The sequence below is a fragment of the Vicia villosa genome, linkage group LG6 (genome assembly GCF_029867415.1).
Source record: "Vicia villosa cultivar HV-30 ecotype Madison, WI linkage group LG6, Vvil1.0, whole genome shotgun sequence".
In the NCBI taxonomy this organism is placed as follows: domain Eukaryota; kingdom Viridiplantae; phylum Streptophyta; class Magnoliopsida; order Fabales; family Fabaceae; genus Vicia; species Vicia villosa.
Genome location: NC_081185.1, coordinates 122,123,059 through 122,139,962, shown reverse-complemented (window position 1 = coordinate 122,139,962; position 16,904 = coordinate 122,123,059). Strand labels below are relative to the sequence as shown.

Sequence of the window (16,904 nt, the reverse complement as noted above, 5' to 3'; positions counted from 1 at the left end):
TTACGATTCGCGTTGATAGTTTACTAGATCCCCGACGTCCGACCATTACATACCGGTATAATTCCCTCTTGATTTAATTTAATTATATTTCCTTATTTTTCCCGTATGATCCTAATCAATCAAATATTATCCTTAGATTTACGTAGTAACGGTTAACTACATTAGGTCGATTCTTGGTCCTTTGGGTTCGATATCTTTTAAAACTACGCGATAGACTGTGCACTTGTAGTCATAATCACAGACATACCCACTTTGTCGCGATCAGTAGCCGTATGGCGTGAATCCTAGTGATTAGATGATGTTTGTGAAAGCGTGTATTCATATATATTTTGGCAATTGCGGATTAACATGAGATAGTATGATACTAGTGTTAATTGAAATTTATGTTCGTATTTGATAATTGGCCTATATGTGTGAATAGTATATTTTTTATGAATGTGTATATGTACAGATGGTGGATAATCCATAGAGTTGAATTATCGTGATATGCAGAATGTTAAGATGGTATAGATGATCTTAATTGCATATGTGTTGGTGATAATTGTACATACATTCATAGCATAGTTTGCCTTGAGATAGAGGTGGTTTGCTTTGAAATAGAAGCGATGGCTTGATCCTTGAGATGGATATAAAAGCGGTCTTGTCCGAATCGGAAGCGTGGCTTGGATTCTAGATATTGAAATGGAAAGCGGTGGAACTTTGGGTTTACATTCGGTACCACATGCATAGAGTCACATGTCTTGCATCGAGTCACATTGGTGTTATGTGATGTTTGAATATATGCAATTGTGTGATTGTTATGTGTGTATGAGATGTGATAATTGAATTTGGTGATGTTTGATACATGATTTGGTGATAAATGTGAATATATGATAATGATGGTTTATGTGCATATTTGGAATAATAGTATTGAATCCTTTTGAATTTCATACTATTGAGTTTTGTTGCATACTTGAACATGAGAAATATATTGGATAATACTATTTACATGCTTATGCGAAGTGTGTTGAATTCCTATGATTGTTAATTAAATCACTGTACTTGATTATACTTTCTTCATAATGATTTGAATTCTCACCCTTCTATTTGAATGTTACCTTTTGTTGGTAACGTGCAGGTTTAGACGCTTAGTAGCTCGTACGAGGTTTAGCCGGAGAGCGTCCGAGTTTTGTTTGGTGATTAGGTAGCGAGTCAATGGTCTGGTCATGTAACATTGGGTTGGGATTAGTAGTATTGAACTCATGTTTTGTTTTGGATATGTATTATGATTCTATTTTGTGAACATGTATTTTTGTTATTTGTTGTTGAGAGGCCCTAGTGCCTAATTTCTTGGATATGACGTTATATTATCTTTTGGATATTATTGAGATATGATTATGGTATGGGACATGATCATTTATGAAATACATGAGTATTTATTATTTCCGCTGTGAATGCATATTCTTGATGAATTATGACAAGTGAAAGGTGTTACCTTGATGACCAGATGTAATTGTATATTTGATGATGAATGATGTTGGTTTTTGAAAGTTTTTAGTTTTTGGAAACGTCGATGTGACACCCTTTGTTTATATGCATACTTATTTACTCTGATTATATGTTAAATATTTGGGGTATTAGAAAGGGGTGTTACAAAATACATTATTGTAATCTAGTTGTTCTAGATGCAAAATTTTAATATAAGTTATGGTATCAAAAAACGTTCTTACAATGGTTAGTTTGCCTACAAGGGAAAAGGTATCAGAGTAGTCTACACCCTCAAGCTGCGTGTAACCCTTTGCAATCATTCTAGCTTTGTACTGTCAATACTACCATCAAAAATATATTTTATTTTGTAAACTCATTTACATTCTTTATGAGCTTTATGAAGTGGAAGGTAAACAACGGTCCAGGTGTTGGTAATATCAAGAGCTTGTAATTTATTTTCCATGGCTTGGAGCTATCAATCATACTTGCTAGCTGTAATACGGTGAACTGACTTTTTATCGAAATGTCGCGGTAAGCAAGAGTCGCCACCGACTTTTATTTTATCCAAATTAAATAGAAAGGCTAAAAGAACAGGAAAAACCTTTTAAATAAAAACTGAGTCCGGGGGGTAATTATGCAAAGGGAAGGTGTAAGGCACCCTTTGCATCCATGGTTTTCCATGGGCTCTTAATTGCTTTGCTCGTTTTGAAAAGAAATGTAGAAGAAGAAACAAGGACTTTAACTCGTAAATGAGCGTAGCCTTGAGAATGTTTAGAAAATAGAGTAGAAAAAGATTTTTAGAGCAAGGCAATTAGGAACAATTACCTGGTTAGATGAAAAATGTTCTTTAGCCTTTCAGGGCTATCCCTGCCATAGGAGGGCAAGGAAGTCCTTTGGTTTGGAGGTTGAAGGTTCGTCGAGTTATCGTTTGCCAAAGACTGTCCCTAGCCATAGAGGAGGCAGGTAGTCTAAGGGGAGGATCAGAATAGCCTTTTTCGTTTAGGCAACCAGAGGATACCTTAGCCTTTCGTAGGCAACTTCCGAGGGACGAGATCATGTTTAGTGTATCGAAGGCAGCATCATTAGGGACTTACGATCTTTGCATTAATCAAGGCAACATGGCTGAGGTATCCTCGAATTCGAGGGACATGGCTATTCTGCAAAAAACACAAGGCAACAAGGCAACAGGCAACACGACAACAAAAGAGGTTACCCCAAAAGGTGCGTGGGTGCAACAATCACGTGATTAATTCAGAAATTTAATCTTATAATTAGTGATGCTAATTTAGTTCAAGGCTTGCACTCCCTAAGATTACTAACCACACAAATAATATAATATGCAGATTAAGTGCCTTTAAGGCCAAGCAATACATCCTCGGAACAGTTACAAATAATATGGGGAAGGGAAAAAGAAACCAGCGGATCTGACTCAAGTAATAATTAAAGAAAAATAAATAAACAAGGTTAAGATTCAGGGTTACCGACTATTGAGCTTTGGCGGTTGGCTAACCCTGAAAAAGTGGGAAAAGGGAAAATAAACACAAAGGGGTGAGTGTATTATCAATTCAAATGACAATTAGGGTTAGCCCTAATTTGATAAATAAAAATGGCAAAAGGAAATTAAATAAATATGAAAAAGACTTAGCTCTTGATTTGATCTGATATGGTTTGTAGTCGGAGGTAGCCTCGAGGTTAACCCTGAAAAATGGGCAAAAATAAATAAAGACGTGAGTGCAAAAGAGTCCATCGACTTTCGAGGTTTTTACCCTAATAACCATTTTATAATGCAAATAAAGATTTAAACAATAAAATGAAAGGAAATAAAAGTCGGGACTTAGCTTTGTAAAAGGCGTGGCACGTGATCGGGAGGTATCTGAAAATAACCCTGAAAAGAATAAACTAATTGAAATAATACCCAAGTTATGGAGAAAAATCGAGAGTTCGAATCGACATATCGATTAAATAATTATTGGATGTAATCCTAATTATTTAATTGATAAAACAGTCTATTTGAAAATAATTGTGAATCTTAAATGATAATCATAAAACGATTGTGAAGAAAATTACGAAAAATCGAACTTTCGATAAAAATCATGCGTCTATTATAACAACTAATTTATTAGACTAAATAAATAAGTAGAAAAGAAATAATAATTATAATATTAGAAAAAAAAGAAATTAAAAAGACATTTATTAAAGAAAAATAAAAAAAACAAAGACACTTAGCTTGAATCTGGTGTAGTGATGTCTTGAAGGACCATGGTGGGCCTTCAATCCTGGTGCATCGGATTCGGCCTTTGGAAGATCCTTGGGCTCTAATACGAGGCTACACCGTGAGCTTGCGCGCATGGGAAGTATGGGATCTGTGTGACAAAGTTAGAATAAAAGAAAAACTACAAAAAGTGGTTTGTAGCACACAAGGGTCAAACCCTTGACCTTGTGCACAACCAACAATGTACTTGCCTCCACCAGGCCGAACGCGCTTTTCTGTTTAACAAGTGCTTCGCGCGTATTATATAGAAAATAAACTATTCAGAGATTTTAAAACTAAAAACGCGCGCCCCAGGGACTCATCTTCTTCGTTGAATTTTCCAGATGCCAACACTTTTAGCCCACGGTTTGCAAGCGTAGCCGAAAACCTGCAACTTATACAACTCAGAATACAACGCATAAATCAACCATACAGGCATGGATCGATTGCAATCGATCTTTTGAATTCGATGGTAATACTTTCCAGGACTGATTTTTCTTATTTAGGAAAACCCCAAATCAAAGCTTAACAAACCTAACAATGGCGAATAGCTCATATGAACACACAAATGCAATTTAAACTCCAGAAACAATCGTTACACCATGCTAATCACAAATACGCAACTAAAATTCATTTAAAATGCAGGAATCAATGAAATCGAACCTAAGTAGAAAACGCGCAAACCGTGATAAATCGTGGGTGTTCCTGAATGCGGTGACCTTGGCAAACGATTGGAATTCCTTCAGGGATGTTCAGAGAACACGTTTGAATCACTAACACTTCCTGAATTTGCCTTCGCCCTTGAATTCGACCTCTCCTTCTTCTTGAAATTTCAAGCGCTCCTGTCTGCAGAATTTCGTCCCAAAAAAACCCCCCCTTGTATTCTGATTTCGTCCACTATAAGTATGTGGGAATTTAGGTTAACAAAAGTGAACCAAATCCTCATAATTGGCATGATTGAGATTGGATTTTTGGATGAATATCTTTTATTCCAATCTTACTAAACTTAGCCAATATTGCTCTTTTTTCCATCAATCTTCATGCTCATGATTTTGGTATGAATCAAATATATTTTAATGATTGAAATCGATTTAAAAGACATCCTAATCATAATATTTGATATTTTACAAGATTTATGTGAATTATATCACTTTTAAATGAATAAAAAATCCATATAAAATCAAATAAATATCATAAATTTGTGGGACTTGGATTTGAGGTCTTTGATAACTTGGGGAGCAAGATTGGGCCAAGAAAGATTGGGTCTCTTTGCAAGAAAATCCATTTTGAAGCCTTTTACTTCACATTTTTCCCTTTGAAATCGCCTGACTTTGACAAGGCATATCTCCCTCAATTTTTTAGGTATGGAGGAGTTATAGGACTTTTTGGAAACCTAAAGATGTCTTCTACAAGCCACTTTGGAAGCTTTTTTCCATTTGAGTATTTTATCTTGACGATATTATCTTTGACAAAAAGCTGATTTCGGTTGACCTTCAAAAAGGACCTATAATCTTTTGATCCATATCTCTCAAATGAAACATTTTTAGACTTGGCATGTGAGAGACAAATTTGTATAGAATTAAATTTCCTTTAAAATGAGCTTTGGATGGGAAATTTCTGATGTTCCATGTAGGAGTTATGGCTGGTCAAAGTTCAGTTGACTTTCTCCTATGAAAACCCTAATTTAGAAATTTTTGGATTTGTTGATTTCTGATCTTTTCTTGATGAACCATGATCAATACTTGATCAAATGGTGAATGATACTTCCATATGAGGATGTTGACAAAAAAAACGGGAGTTTCGACTGTATTTTGACCATAGTTGACTTTTAGGTCAAACTAGTCGACTGTTGACTTTCTGAGCAATTGAGTAATCGATCTTTTGAATTGAGACCTTGATAAGAGAAGTAGCATGGGAAAACTTTGGGGTATGACACTAGCTTTAAAAAAGGTATTTGGTTTAATGATGGAGGAGAAATTGAGACATAAGTTTCTATAAGAAATGAGACAATGGTCATATGATAGGGCAAAGGAAATATGAAATTTAGGTTTTGGAGAAGTATGAGAAGGGAAAGATGAAGTGCCTAAAAGGTTGCAATGATAGTTTGTGAGGTAGGTGGCTTTCTAATTTGCCAAGTGGATTTTCTAATAGTGGGAGGAGGAAAAACATTAGTAGGGCTAGATGAAGTGGTTTTAGGGGGGAGGTTATGAGTAGGAGGAGAATTGGAGATAGGTGTAGGACTTATGGAAGGAGAGATGATGGGGAGATTTATAGGGTTGAGGCCTATTGTGTCAAAGGGTATGGTAGAAATAGATAGATTGTCATGGGTTTGCGTGAGAGGAAAGAAAAATTCATTAACAAACAACATTCCTAGAAACAAGAAAGGTGCTAGTGTTGGCACAATAAAGCTACAAGCAAAAGATTGTAAGTATTCCAGGTTTTATCGTATCCACATAGAATAATGTGAGGGAAAGAATGTCATTCAACAGTTTCCGCATTTCTGAGCTTGGGTTAAAATGGTTTTAAAGTAAAAAAGTATTAACAGGAAAATAAATACATTCTTCGGAGAGAAAAACTTTTCAGGCATTAATATACACTACTCGTCACAAACTTAAACTTATCGATCAGTTGTACGCAACTTACAATACTCGTCAAAATAATCACGTATCTCTCACATCAGTGTCTATTTCTGCAGCGCCTATGATACGTATCACAACCAATGTTATGTCTAACACAAAGTTGCGAGAACAACCATATGCTCGTGTCGGCAATGTCTCGCAGGAAACAAAAACACGAAAGTATTAAGCTACGATACACAAGTGATTGTTAGCTTTAACCCTATCTCTAGAATCGAGAAACTAACAGATTTCCATCCTTAATCAAGATTTGTAAGGTCTATTTCTACGACAACACAAATTCAAACATTAATGCAAAAAGATTAAGGAAAGCATCAAGATTGATTCATAAAGCAAGCTTTATACAACACCATGATAAACAAATATACATATGTTCATATTAAATATACAAACAAACCCAACCAAAGAGAAATACACAAAGAGAAAGAGAGGAAAACCAAACATCTCGCGAGTTGTCGGCTCCGATTGATGAGAAATCCACCTCCGAATCATCCATGTGCAAAACCCAAGTGTTATTTTCTAGCTAATCTACCAAAGAATGAAATTGATGGAGTTGGGACACAAAACCCCCAAAACTATAACCTAGAACTATGTTGAAATGAAAATATAAAGGAAAAAATTACGTAGCCGCGGTAAGCGGCCTCACTGGGCTTAGCAGGCCACTTATTACACTAAAATATCTGCTAAACTGACCTAAGCGCGCTAAGCGGGATGACCGTGCTTAGCGGACTCATGAAGTCAGTTATGCTTCTGCCAAGAAAGCTGTAGTGGGCTCAGACTTTACTTTCTTTCAAAATTGCGTATTTGAAGTCGTGCCTTCAACACTTTATTACTCAATGCTCCAAACATGCACCAATACCTACAAAATAAATAAAAAAAACTATCAAATGGTACGCAAATGACTCAAAAACACAATTATACTCAATATGTACAAATATAACTAATATGTGTGAATACACACACAAGTTGAGGCAAAAGAGTCGATAAGTGTCATAAAACTATATACAAAAATAACTACAAATGGACACTTATCAGTTAGTATGAACATTATTTAAAAGATAACCATGTGTTCCTTCCTTATAACCTAAAAATACACATGTCCTTCATCTAACATCAAATTTAGTGTGATAATAAGGAAGATTAAAGACATATACATGGCATCCATAATATTTTAAACAATTGTAATTAGGAAGGTTATTATGTAGTAAAAAGTAAGGTGTGTTATTATTAATGATGGCAGATGGAAAAAATTTATAAGATGAACAATATGGGCAATAGAAAGGTGCCAACGAAATGCAGGGATGTTTGCTTGAAAGAAAAGGGATGTTGCAACATACCTTTGGATTGATATAAATCATGCATTAAAAATTCAAACCTGTTATTAGGGTTTAAACATTTTAAGTGAGATAAAAACTGAGTATTAATGTAGAAAAGGAAGTTGATTAAGTGTTTTCGAGTTTCACTTTTATGTGTCATGGATGTAATCCAGTTGAACCTAGTGCAGTCATCTACAAGGGTTAGACAAATATTTATGATTAACGATAGATGGTAAGGATACTCCAAATGTCAACATGTAAAAGATCAAAAGGATGGGAAGAAATTCTAGTACTATTAGGTTAAAATAAACGTTTTTTCTTGACCAAGTGACAAAGAAAATCTTTATTGATATCATAGGAAATACTAGGGCATTTAGAAGCCAAATATTTATGAACAAAATTAGAAGGATATCCTAATATTTTATGCCAATGACTAGAATTATTATTAAAGCATTGTTACAAGTAATAGGAAATGTAGGGAGAGAGAAATGGCTTCAACTTTGATAACACAAAGGTATCCATGTCTTCTAACTAAACAAATTAGATTCTTGGAATTTTTCTGCAAAATGATACATTATTTATTAGTAAAGGTTAGTTGACAAAAGATGAATTAATGAAACTATTGGAAGAAATTTAATTAACATGAAATGAAGGATTTTAATATACATTGGATAGAATTAAGAATTTATAGAGGTGAACAATGCCAACAATATTGGTGAGAATAGTTGTGTCGTTAGGCAATATCATATTGATATGAAAAACATTAGAATAAGAAGTAAAATTATATAGGGTAAGAGTAATATGATAAATGTCACTTGTATCAATTACCTGGTATACAAGTGACTTACCATCAATGGATGTGGAGACAAAGTTGATGCAAGGAAGAGCAAGGTCGTCTAAATTGGAAGGGGAAAGAGGGGGAGGAATGTTGATGGTGAAATAGATGAATGATATTATGATATTGATAATGGATGGATGACAAAAAATGGGGAGAATCTTGAGAGGAGTTTAGGGAGGCTTCAACGGGGGTGTATACAATAGCATTGTCAATTGAGGTTTTGGACTCTTGTAGTGATAGTCGATTGTATAATTGTGTTTTATGAAACAAATATCAATCGTATGATTATTTCTCCCGCAACAAGTGCAAATGCGTTGAGAAGGAGAACTACGACCAAAATTTGAACTACCACAACCCTGAGGATAATGAGGATTGGTGCCTTGAAATACCACATAATTGTTGATGGGTTGAACTTGCATGGCCATGGAGGGATTCTCATGAGACTCAAAAATAAGATTAGGATGTGTGGAATGACATTTATGACCTTGACCATGTATAAGATCTTATCCAAGGAAGTGAGAGGATCAAGCAGCAAGATTTGAGAACGGATGATAGAAAATTTCTCTGTGAGATCTTTGAGACACTTGATGACTCGACCTTGATCTTTGTACTTGCATAGGTCAGAAGCGACGCTACAAATGCAGGAAATGGCATGTGTAAAATCACGAGTGGGTCGTAAGGTGTCGATTTACTCCTAGAGAGAGGTCAATATGCTAAAGTAATTTGAAACATCAAGATTTATTAGATTAAGGTGGGTTAGGGCATCTTGAAGATCTGAAATCTTCAAAATGTCACCTTGAGAAAAGCGATTCTTTATATTCTTTAGAATAGTGTGAGTGTTGTCGATCCACAAGACAAATGAGCGATGTTCTTCGAGATTGAGCGTTGGAGCCAAGACAAAATCATATTGTTGCAACGAAGCCAAGAATCGTAGAGAAAATGAAAGGTATAAGATTGAAAGAAGGTTCCATCAATGAATCAAAGCTTATTTTTGGAGATGAGAAAAACTTTCATAACCTAAGACCAAGAGTTGTAGTTGTGGTAGTCAAGCGGTAGCGTAACAAGGACAATGGAAGAGTTTTTGTTGGGATGTAAATAATAGGGGTTGGAAGCATTACTGGAGAAGTATGAATAGGTTATATCGACTATTGATGATGAGAAAAGAAAAATGAATTGAAGAGAAAAGAAAGACGATTTGAGGTTTCTTAGAAGAAAAAAAAGAGAAGGAGTTTTCAATATCTCATAAACAATGCATATCATTTTATGTACCATTAAGAATAATCTAAGCTTTAACTATCCAACTACCTTAAACCAACTAATCAACTATTTTCTTCTAATAGATAAATTTGTCACATTATTTAACTACATACAAAACAATAAATGAATAACAAGTTGATATGTTTTGCTATAAATGAGATATTCTCTACTTAACCTTACTGCATTTTTAGAATTGAATTCAAATTCTAGAATAATTTCCATTAAGTAGTAAGAGACTTTTTATCATCTGATCAAAGTATTTTGGATATATTGAGATTTTGCTAAATATAAGTTAAAACCAAAAACCAATGAGACATAATATGACACGTTGTAGTGTGTACCATGACAAGCTTGCCAAACCAAATTATTAGATACCATATACCACCAAACCAAAATACCAAACCAGATTATCACTACTACCAAAATAGACTAATTTAAACACCTACATCAATAAATAATTAATTAATCAGTAGACTTTTTCCAAAAATATTACTAATAATTAATAAACTAAAGAAGCCGGTTATTATTTAATCTAAGCCACTAATATAAATAATATATTAAACTACAAAACAATTTATTATTTCTTAATAATAAGCTTGACTTTCCTCTCTGGCTTCCTCCCCATGCCTCTTTAGAGTAATAGGTAGCCAGCCTCCATAGAATATATATATATATATATATATATATATATATAGGGCATATCATATGAGAATGACATATTTATATGAGAATGTGAGAATGAATCTGAACCATTGAATTTTAAAATAAATTGTGGAGATTATGAGTGAATCTTTTTTTTCTCTCTCCTGTATCTTGAAATAAATAAAGTAGGAGAGAGAAAAAAAAATTCACTCATAATCTCTACCATTTATTTTAAAATACAATGGTTCGGATTCATTCTCATATTCTCATATAAATATGTCATTCTCATATGATATGCCCTATATATATATATATATATATATATATATATATATATATATATATATATATATATATATATATATATATATATATATATATATATATATATATATATATATATATATATATATATATATATATATATATATAGGAGGGATCAAATTACACCCGAAGAGTTACACCACGAGTTACACTCGTTCAATAACTACATCTCGAATTAATATTTTTTAAATTCAACCGTTGGATTGAAACATAATATCATATAGATCATACCTATAGAGTTTGAGCTTAATCTATAATGATTTACTATGTCATCAAGATATCCAAAGATTAACGTCAAAATGAGCTTTTATATAACGTTAATTTTGATGTAATTCAACGACATAGTAAATCATTATAGATTAAGCTCAAACTTTATAGGTATGATCTATATGATATAATGTTTCAATCCAACGGTTGAATTTAAAAAATATTAATTCGAGATGTAGTTATTGAACGAGTGTAACTCGTGGTGTAACTCTTCGGGTGTAATTTGATCCCTCCTCATATATATATATATATATAATAAAGTCAAATAATTATTTTCCCTCAAAACATGGGATTTTATCTTAATTCTTAATTGATTCTTGACCCCTAAATCACCCTATCTCATGTCCTTATAAGACAACTAAAAGAAACCTACAAACCTAATCACACCCTTATATATATTTATTCGAGGTATTCAAAAGCATAGCCCATCAATATTATTCTCTTCTTTTTTGCTTCAACAATAATAAGTGATATATAATAAAAATCATAAACTCGTAGTATTATTGTGTTTGTGATAAAAACTGAAGGTGCAAATTATGGCTGCTTCTATGTCTTCTTTCTTACCTATGAAACCACGAGGAACATATCTCAAGAGATTCAACATACGTCGAGGGATGCAAGTAATAAAAGTACAAAACTATCATCAAGATGAAGGTGATAATCATTTTCACAATATTATTAATATTTCCAAGTGTTGTTTTTTCTTTATATATCTATGATCAATATATCTTATTAGCTATAACTAATCATGATCATAGGGAGATCAACCGATATGGTAGATGCAAATTTGATTGTTCTAAAAGAGAGGATAGAGATGGTGAAGGTGAAGGAAAGACTTGAAAGGTGTTGTAAGTCTCAACATGGTTGGAATTATGTGCCACTTTCTATTAATGATCATAGAAAAAACAAAAGAGACAAAGAATTGAGAAGTTTAATTGAATTGATTGGTTTAGTTTGTGGAACTATTGGTTTTACCTCTTTTGTTGGAACTCTTTTCCTTTGCCTTGTTTCATTGCTTGTTCATTTGCAAGTATGACTTTTGGAAAATATATATTCATAAGGTTAAGTTTGTTGAGCAGTTGATGAATATAATTTTTTTTTCTCTTAGAAATGGTTTTTAATGGTTTTTGAAGGTGTCCTCATGGTCGTTAGCTGGGTTTTAAAAAACGGGTCGTGATTATTTCAAGACCTTTGTGGTTCTGGTCGGTATATCACGACATTGATATAATTTATTTTTTAACATAAAATATAATCATATCTGTATCAATTATTTTGTCATTTTTTAAAATGTCACAGATTTAAATCTGCGACCCAGTATTTAATATTCTTGTACAACTATCAACTAAGTTGACATTTTTTGAATATATATATATATATATATATATATATATATATATATATATATATATATATATATATATATATATATATATGGGGACGACTCAAGTGAGAACACTTGATTATTATGAGAAATGAGAACAATGAATCACGACCATTAAATTTTAATTTTGTTGATTTTATTGGACTGGATTGGTTTCTGTAAAATTGAGTCGTCCCCTATAAAATTGTGACATCCCATTTTATTTATAACGAATTCAATTAAATTTTAATTTTCAAAAATGCAAATTGACTTCATCAAAAAATTTAAGATAAAATTGATTTTTTAAAGTTGTAAAAAATAAATAAATATAAATGAAGGTATTACACAATATAACACCGTAGCTGCTATGTCGACAACAATAACTAACACAGTAGCTGCTACACCATATACTAATACTATAACTCTCACAAAATAAATGTTTACTTAATTCTTAGAGAAATAAAAAACTAATATATAAATGAAAACCGTATATAATACAGTGTGGTTGTTGGATTCTGATGTCAAAGAAACATATCTGAATTTTTAAATCCAAAGAGGAAATGAAGGTTCCGATAAATAAAAACAAATAAATAAAAAAATTAGAGAGATTTGGATTGTGTTGACAATTTTATTTTTAAATAATCGATAAATAGGGTATGATTGAATTAAAATGATCAGAAACTTATTTTGACCTACATTAAAAAAGAAAACATAGTTAAGACATTTTTTCTTAAGTTCTTTGTCAAAAAGATTTTCTTCTATTTAATAAAGCGTTTTATAGATAGAGTGAAAATAAGACACAAAGAAATAGTCAAAACAAAGGGAAATGATAAAGAACTAGACATGGCAATAAAACCCAGACCCACGGGTACCCACCCGAACCCGCCCTGAAGTTAATGGGGAAAACCCGCTTTGACTGGGTTTGAGTTCGGGTTTGGGTTTTCTCCGATTAGAAAACATGGGGATGGGTCGGGTAATGGGGACACTAGTACCCACCCCGAACCCGTCCCCGAACCCGCCCCGTTTATTTCAATATGTACATTATTATTTATATTTCATAATTTATATTATTAATTTATATTATTTGTATTTATTATTTTAAATATTTGAAATATATGTATGAAATTTTTTGAGATTGTTTTATTTTGTTATTTATAATGTAATTTGATTTTTGAAAAAGTAAATATTTTTATTTAAAAAATTGATTTTACGAAATACATGGTGGCGGGGCGGGGATACCCGAACCCAACCCGAACCCGTTAAGGACGGGTTTGGGTTTTAATTCCCCATCCCCGTTTGGGTTTGGGGCGGGTAACGGGGGTTGATTGGGGATTCGGGTTTGGGTTTGGGGGAGGTAAAAACCGTCTCCGACTCGCCCCGTTGCCATGCCTATAAAGAACTATAGAAAAGTATTTTATACTATGTCACAACAACTTGTCGCTACATCAATCTCTCTCCTATAGAAAAAAATTCTTTCTTTGCTAAAAGGATTTACTCCACGTAATTTTGTGACAAAAACTAGTATTATTTACTCTCTCCAAACTCACAAGTATTCTATACTCTACCTATTTAAGATTGAAGATTTCTTAATGCATTTTATGAATTACTAGCACATTTTATAAAAATATAATAATACTTTCACATTTTAGCGGCGGATGTACCCTAATTCAATATATTCTTGAATTAAGTCTTAAGTCAATAGAAAAAAATACTAGAAGTACATCTTTGTATATATTATGGAGATGCATCTCCAACCTCTATTTGTTCAAAATCGCACTTGAATCCTTTTGTCTTTCTTAATTCTTAAAATATAATTCTATACCATTCAAAGAAAATCAAATAAGGAAGCGTTGAAGGCGAAATCAATTGTAAATTTATGCAATGCTAGATCTTTTGATGCATTTTAGATTGTAATCGATACACTTTGTGCATGTATTAATTTTGATAGGATTTAATACATATTAATTTTATGGTTTGGTTTACATTGCATGTACTTGTTTACAAACTTTTTATTTGAACTTACCTCATTCAAATGTTCAGATACATCTTCGAACACACTAAATAACATTTTTTGAAAAAAATTAGTTCGGAGATGCATATTCGAATACACCCCCAATGGTAGATACGGAGATACTTCTCCGAAATCACCTTTTCATTTTAAATTTTTTTAACCACTCAGTGATATCTTTGGAGATGTATATCCAAAAAATTTCATCGGAAACTTGAATATATGACCTCCTTGCATGATCATCTTCCTCACTCTTCAAACTCCTCCATAACCAAAAAAATCCTTGGGAAAAAACTCATTATCAATCAATTTTTCGATTTCAAACCATATTTATTGCATTTTATCACATTAAAGGGAGCATAATAAGTTACAATTTAAAGTTAAGTTCCCTCATTTCATCCATCATTGCTTGCATTGATCTTGAGTTTGTGTTGAAAAACGTTTGCCTTGTCCAGAAATACATATCTAAACTCACCTACATTATTGCTGATATGTATATCTGAATTGGTTTGTTACTGGTTTCAAAGCACTTTCCAGTTTTGGTTCTTATTAGATATGGTTCACCCAGATATGTTTCCCTAAGCTTTTGTATGTAACGATGTAAAATACGATGAAGCGACGAATAATGTTAAACTAGTTGAAGCTAAGCAAAATGTTAAACCGGAAAAAGTGAAAAATGATGTTAAATCGATATAGATAGACGCATGTTGGTCAATGTTTCATAAATGAACAATTGTATACTCCTAGCAAACATATGCTCCAATGAGTCCGCATGGTAGTCAGGAATTTGGAGTTTGGCATTGTAATCGGAAGGTCCAACAATGGTTCAAATATAAGACAAGCATTTGTAACCATGAGATGCGAGCGAAAGAAATAGCACGTATGTTCTTCGATTCGAAAGTTGAAACATGATGACCCCGCGAGAAAGTATGGTTGTTCGTTCAAACTGCACATATATTATAGCGTCGATGAGATGTAGAAATTTAATTTGTTTTCTGGAATACATAACCATGAATTGCAAACAAAATTAGTCATTCATCCCATCATATGTCGTCTTAAACCGGGGGAGAAGGAAGTTGTTTTGAACATGTCTTTAATCAGAGTGGCACCGGAAAACATACTTGCAAATTTGAAATGGAAATACCCAGAAAGTGTTTCAAATATCAAGCTGGTATACAATAAGTATCATCGAAATAACATGGCGATAAGGAGTCCAAGATCCGAAATGCAACAACTTTTGAAACTTTTGGATGAAAACCACTATGTTTCTAGGTGCTTAATATGAGATGATAAAGTCATTGTTAGTTACATTTTTTGAACTCTTCCCAAAAGTATCAGGTTGTTCAACACATTTCCTATTGTCCTCATTATTGATGCAATGTACAAGACCAACAAGTATAAGTTTCCGCTTCTTGAAATTGTTGGTGTTACTTCTACGAAGAAGACTTTTTCAATGGGATTTGTATTTTTGGAATCCGAAAAAGAGGTCAATGTTACATGGGTCTTGGAAGTGTGCAAGACTTTGTTGAAGGATCAATAAAACATGTCGAAGGTAACTGTCACCGGCCGAGACACCGTACTATTGAATTCGGGTGTAAAGGTGTTTCCTACATCATACGCATTACTTTGTTGATATCACATTACAAAAAATGTGAGGAGTCGACTAAAACATGTGATAGGCACGAAAAAAATCAAAGGTGAAGACGAAAAAATGGTAAAACCAAGTGTGGTGGTGGAAAAGATTATGGACGCGGTATATTAAATTCATCCACAGAAGAATTATATGTTGCCTCCGTAATGCAATTTAGGAGCTTGTGTGTCCAATATTCATATTTTTTGAAATACGTTGAGAGTACTATTTTGTACCAAGTGAAGGAGAATATTTTTTGTGTGCATGGAACGATTAGGTTAGACACCTTGAAAATACAACAACTTACAATGTCGAATCAACATATTCGACATTTAAGAAATGGTTAGGTGATAATAAGAGTGATACCTATAAAGGTCGGGACGGGCTGAACCAAATGCTCCAAAACCAACATTCAGAAATACAAAACCATTTTTGGTCAAAGCATAACGGTGCAAGAACATAGAATCAAAGATAAAACTCTATACTCACAATTGGTTGGGTGCATATCTCGGTCGACATTAAATTTTATCTTTCACAAAGCGAAGCGAGCAAAATAGACATGTATGAATACAGAAAAATGTGGATGCACAGTTAGGAAGACTCATGGTCTTCCATGTGCCTGTCTCATTGCAAAAGAAAATAAAGATTAATTCCCCTGAGACATATGGATGAAGTGTACAATTATTGAAAAAGACTCTGGTTTGATGATGGTGTGATTCATGATGGAAAAGCATGTATAAGCATCCATATTCCATACTGAGTGGAAAATAATCTAAGATAGATTTTTGAAAGTAGATGACACCATGAAATTGTATATCAAAGATAAGTTGAGGAAGATTGCATATCCAAAAATCACATATTTGAAACCTCATTCGCAACCGGTTAATATCTAAGGTGCCCCTAAAAAG

General features: G+C 33.1%; 1 protein-coding gene across 1 annotated transcript; it reads left to right on the top strand.

Annotated features, from left to right (window-relative positions):
• The first annotated feature begins 11,373 nt into the window (after positions 1–11,373).
• Positions 11,374–12,076, top strand: LOC131612243 (uncharacterized). The gene is made up of 2 exons (XM_058884056.1): positions 11,374–11,652; positions 11,757–12,076. Exons 1-2 carry the CDS (start codon positions 11,535–11,537, stop codon positions 12,032–12,034), a joined length of 396 nt encoding a protein of 131 aa, XP_058740039.1. The 5' UTR covers positions 11,374–11,534; the 3' UTR covers positions 12,035–12,076.
• Positions 12,077–16,904: the final 4,828 nt, after the last annotated feature.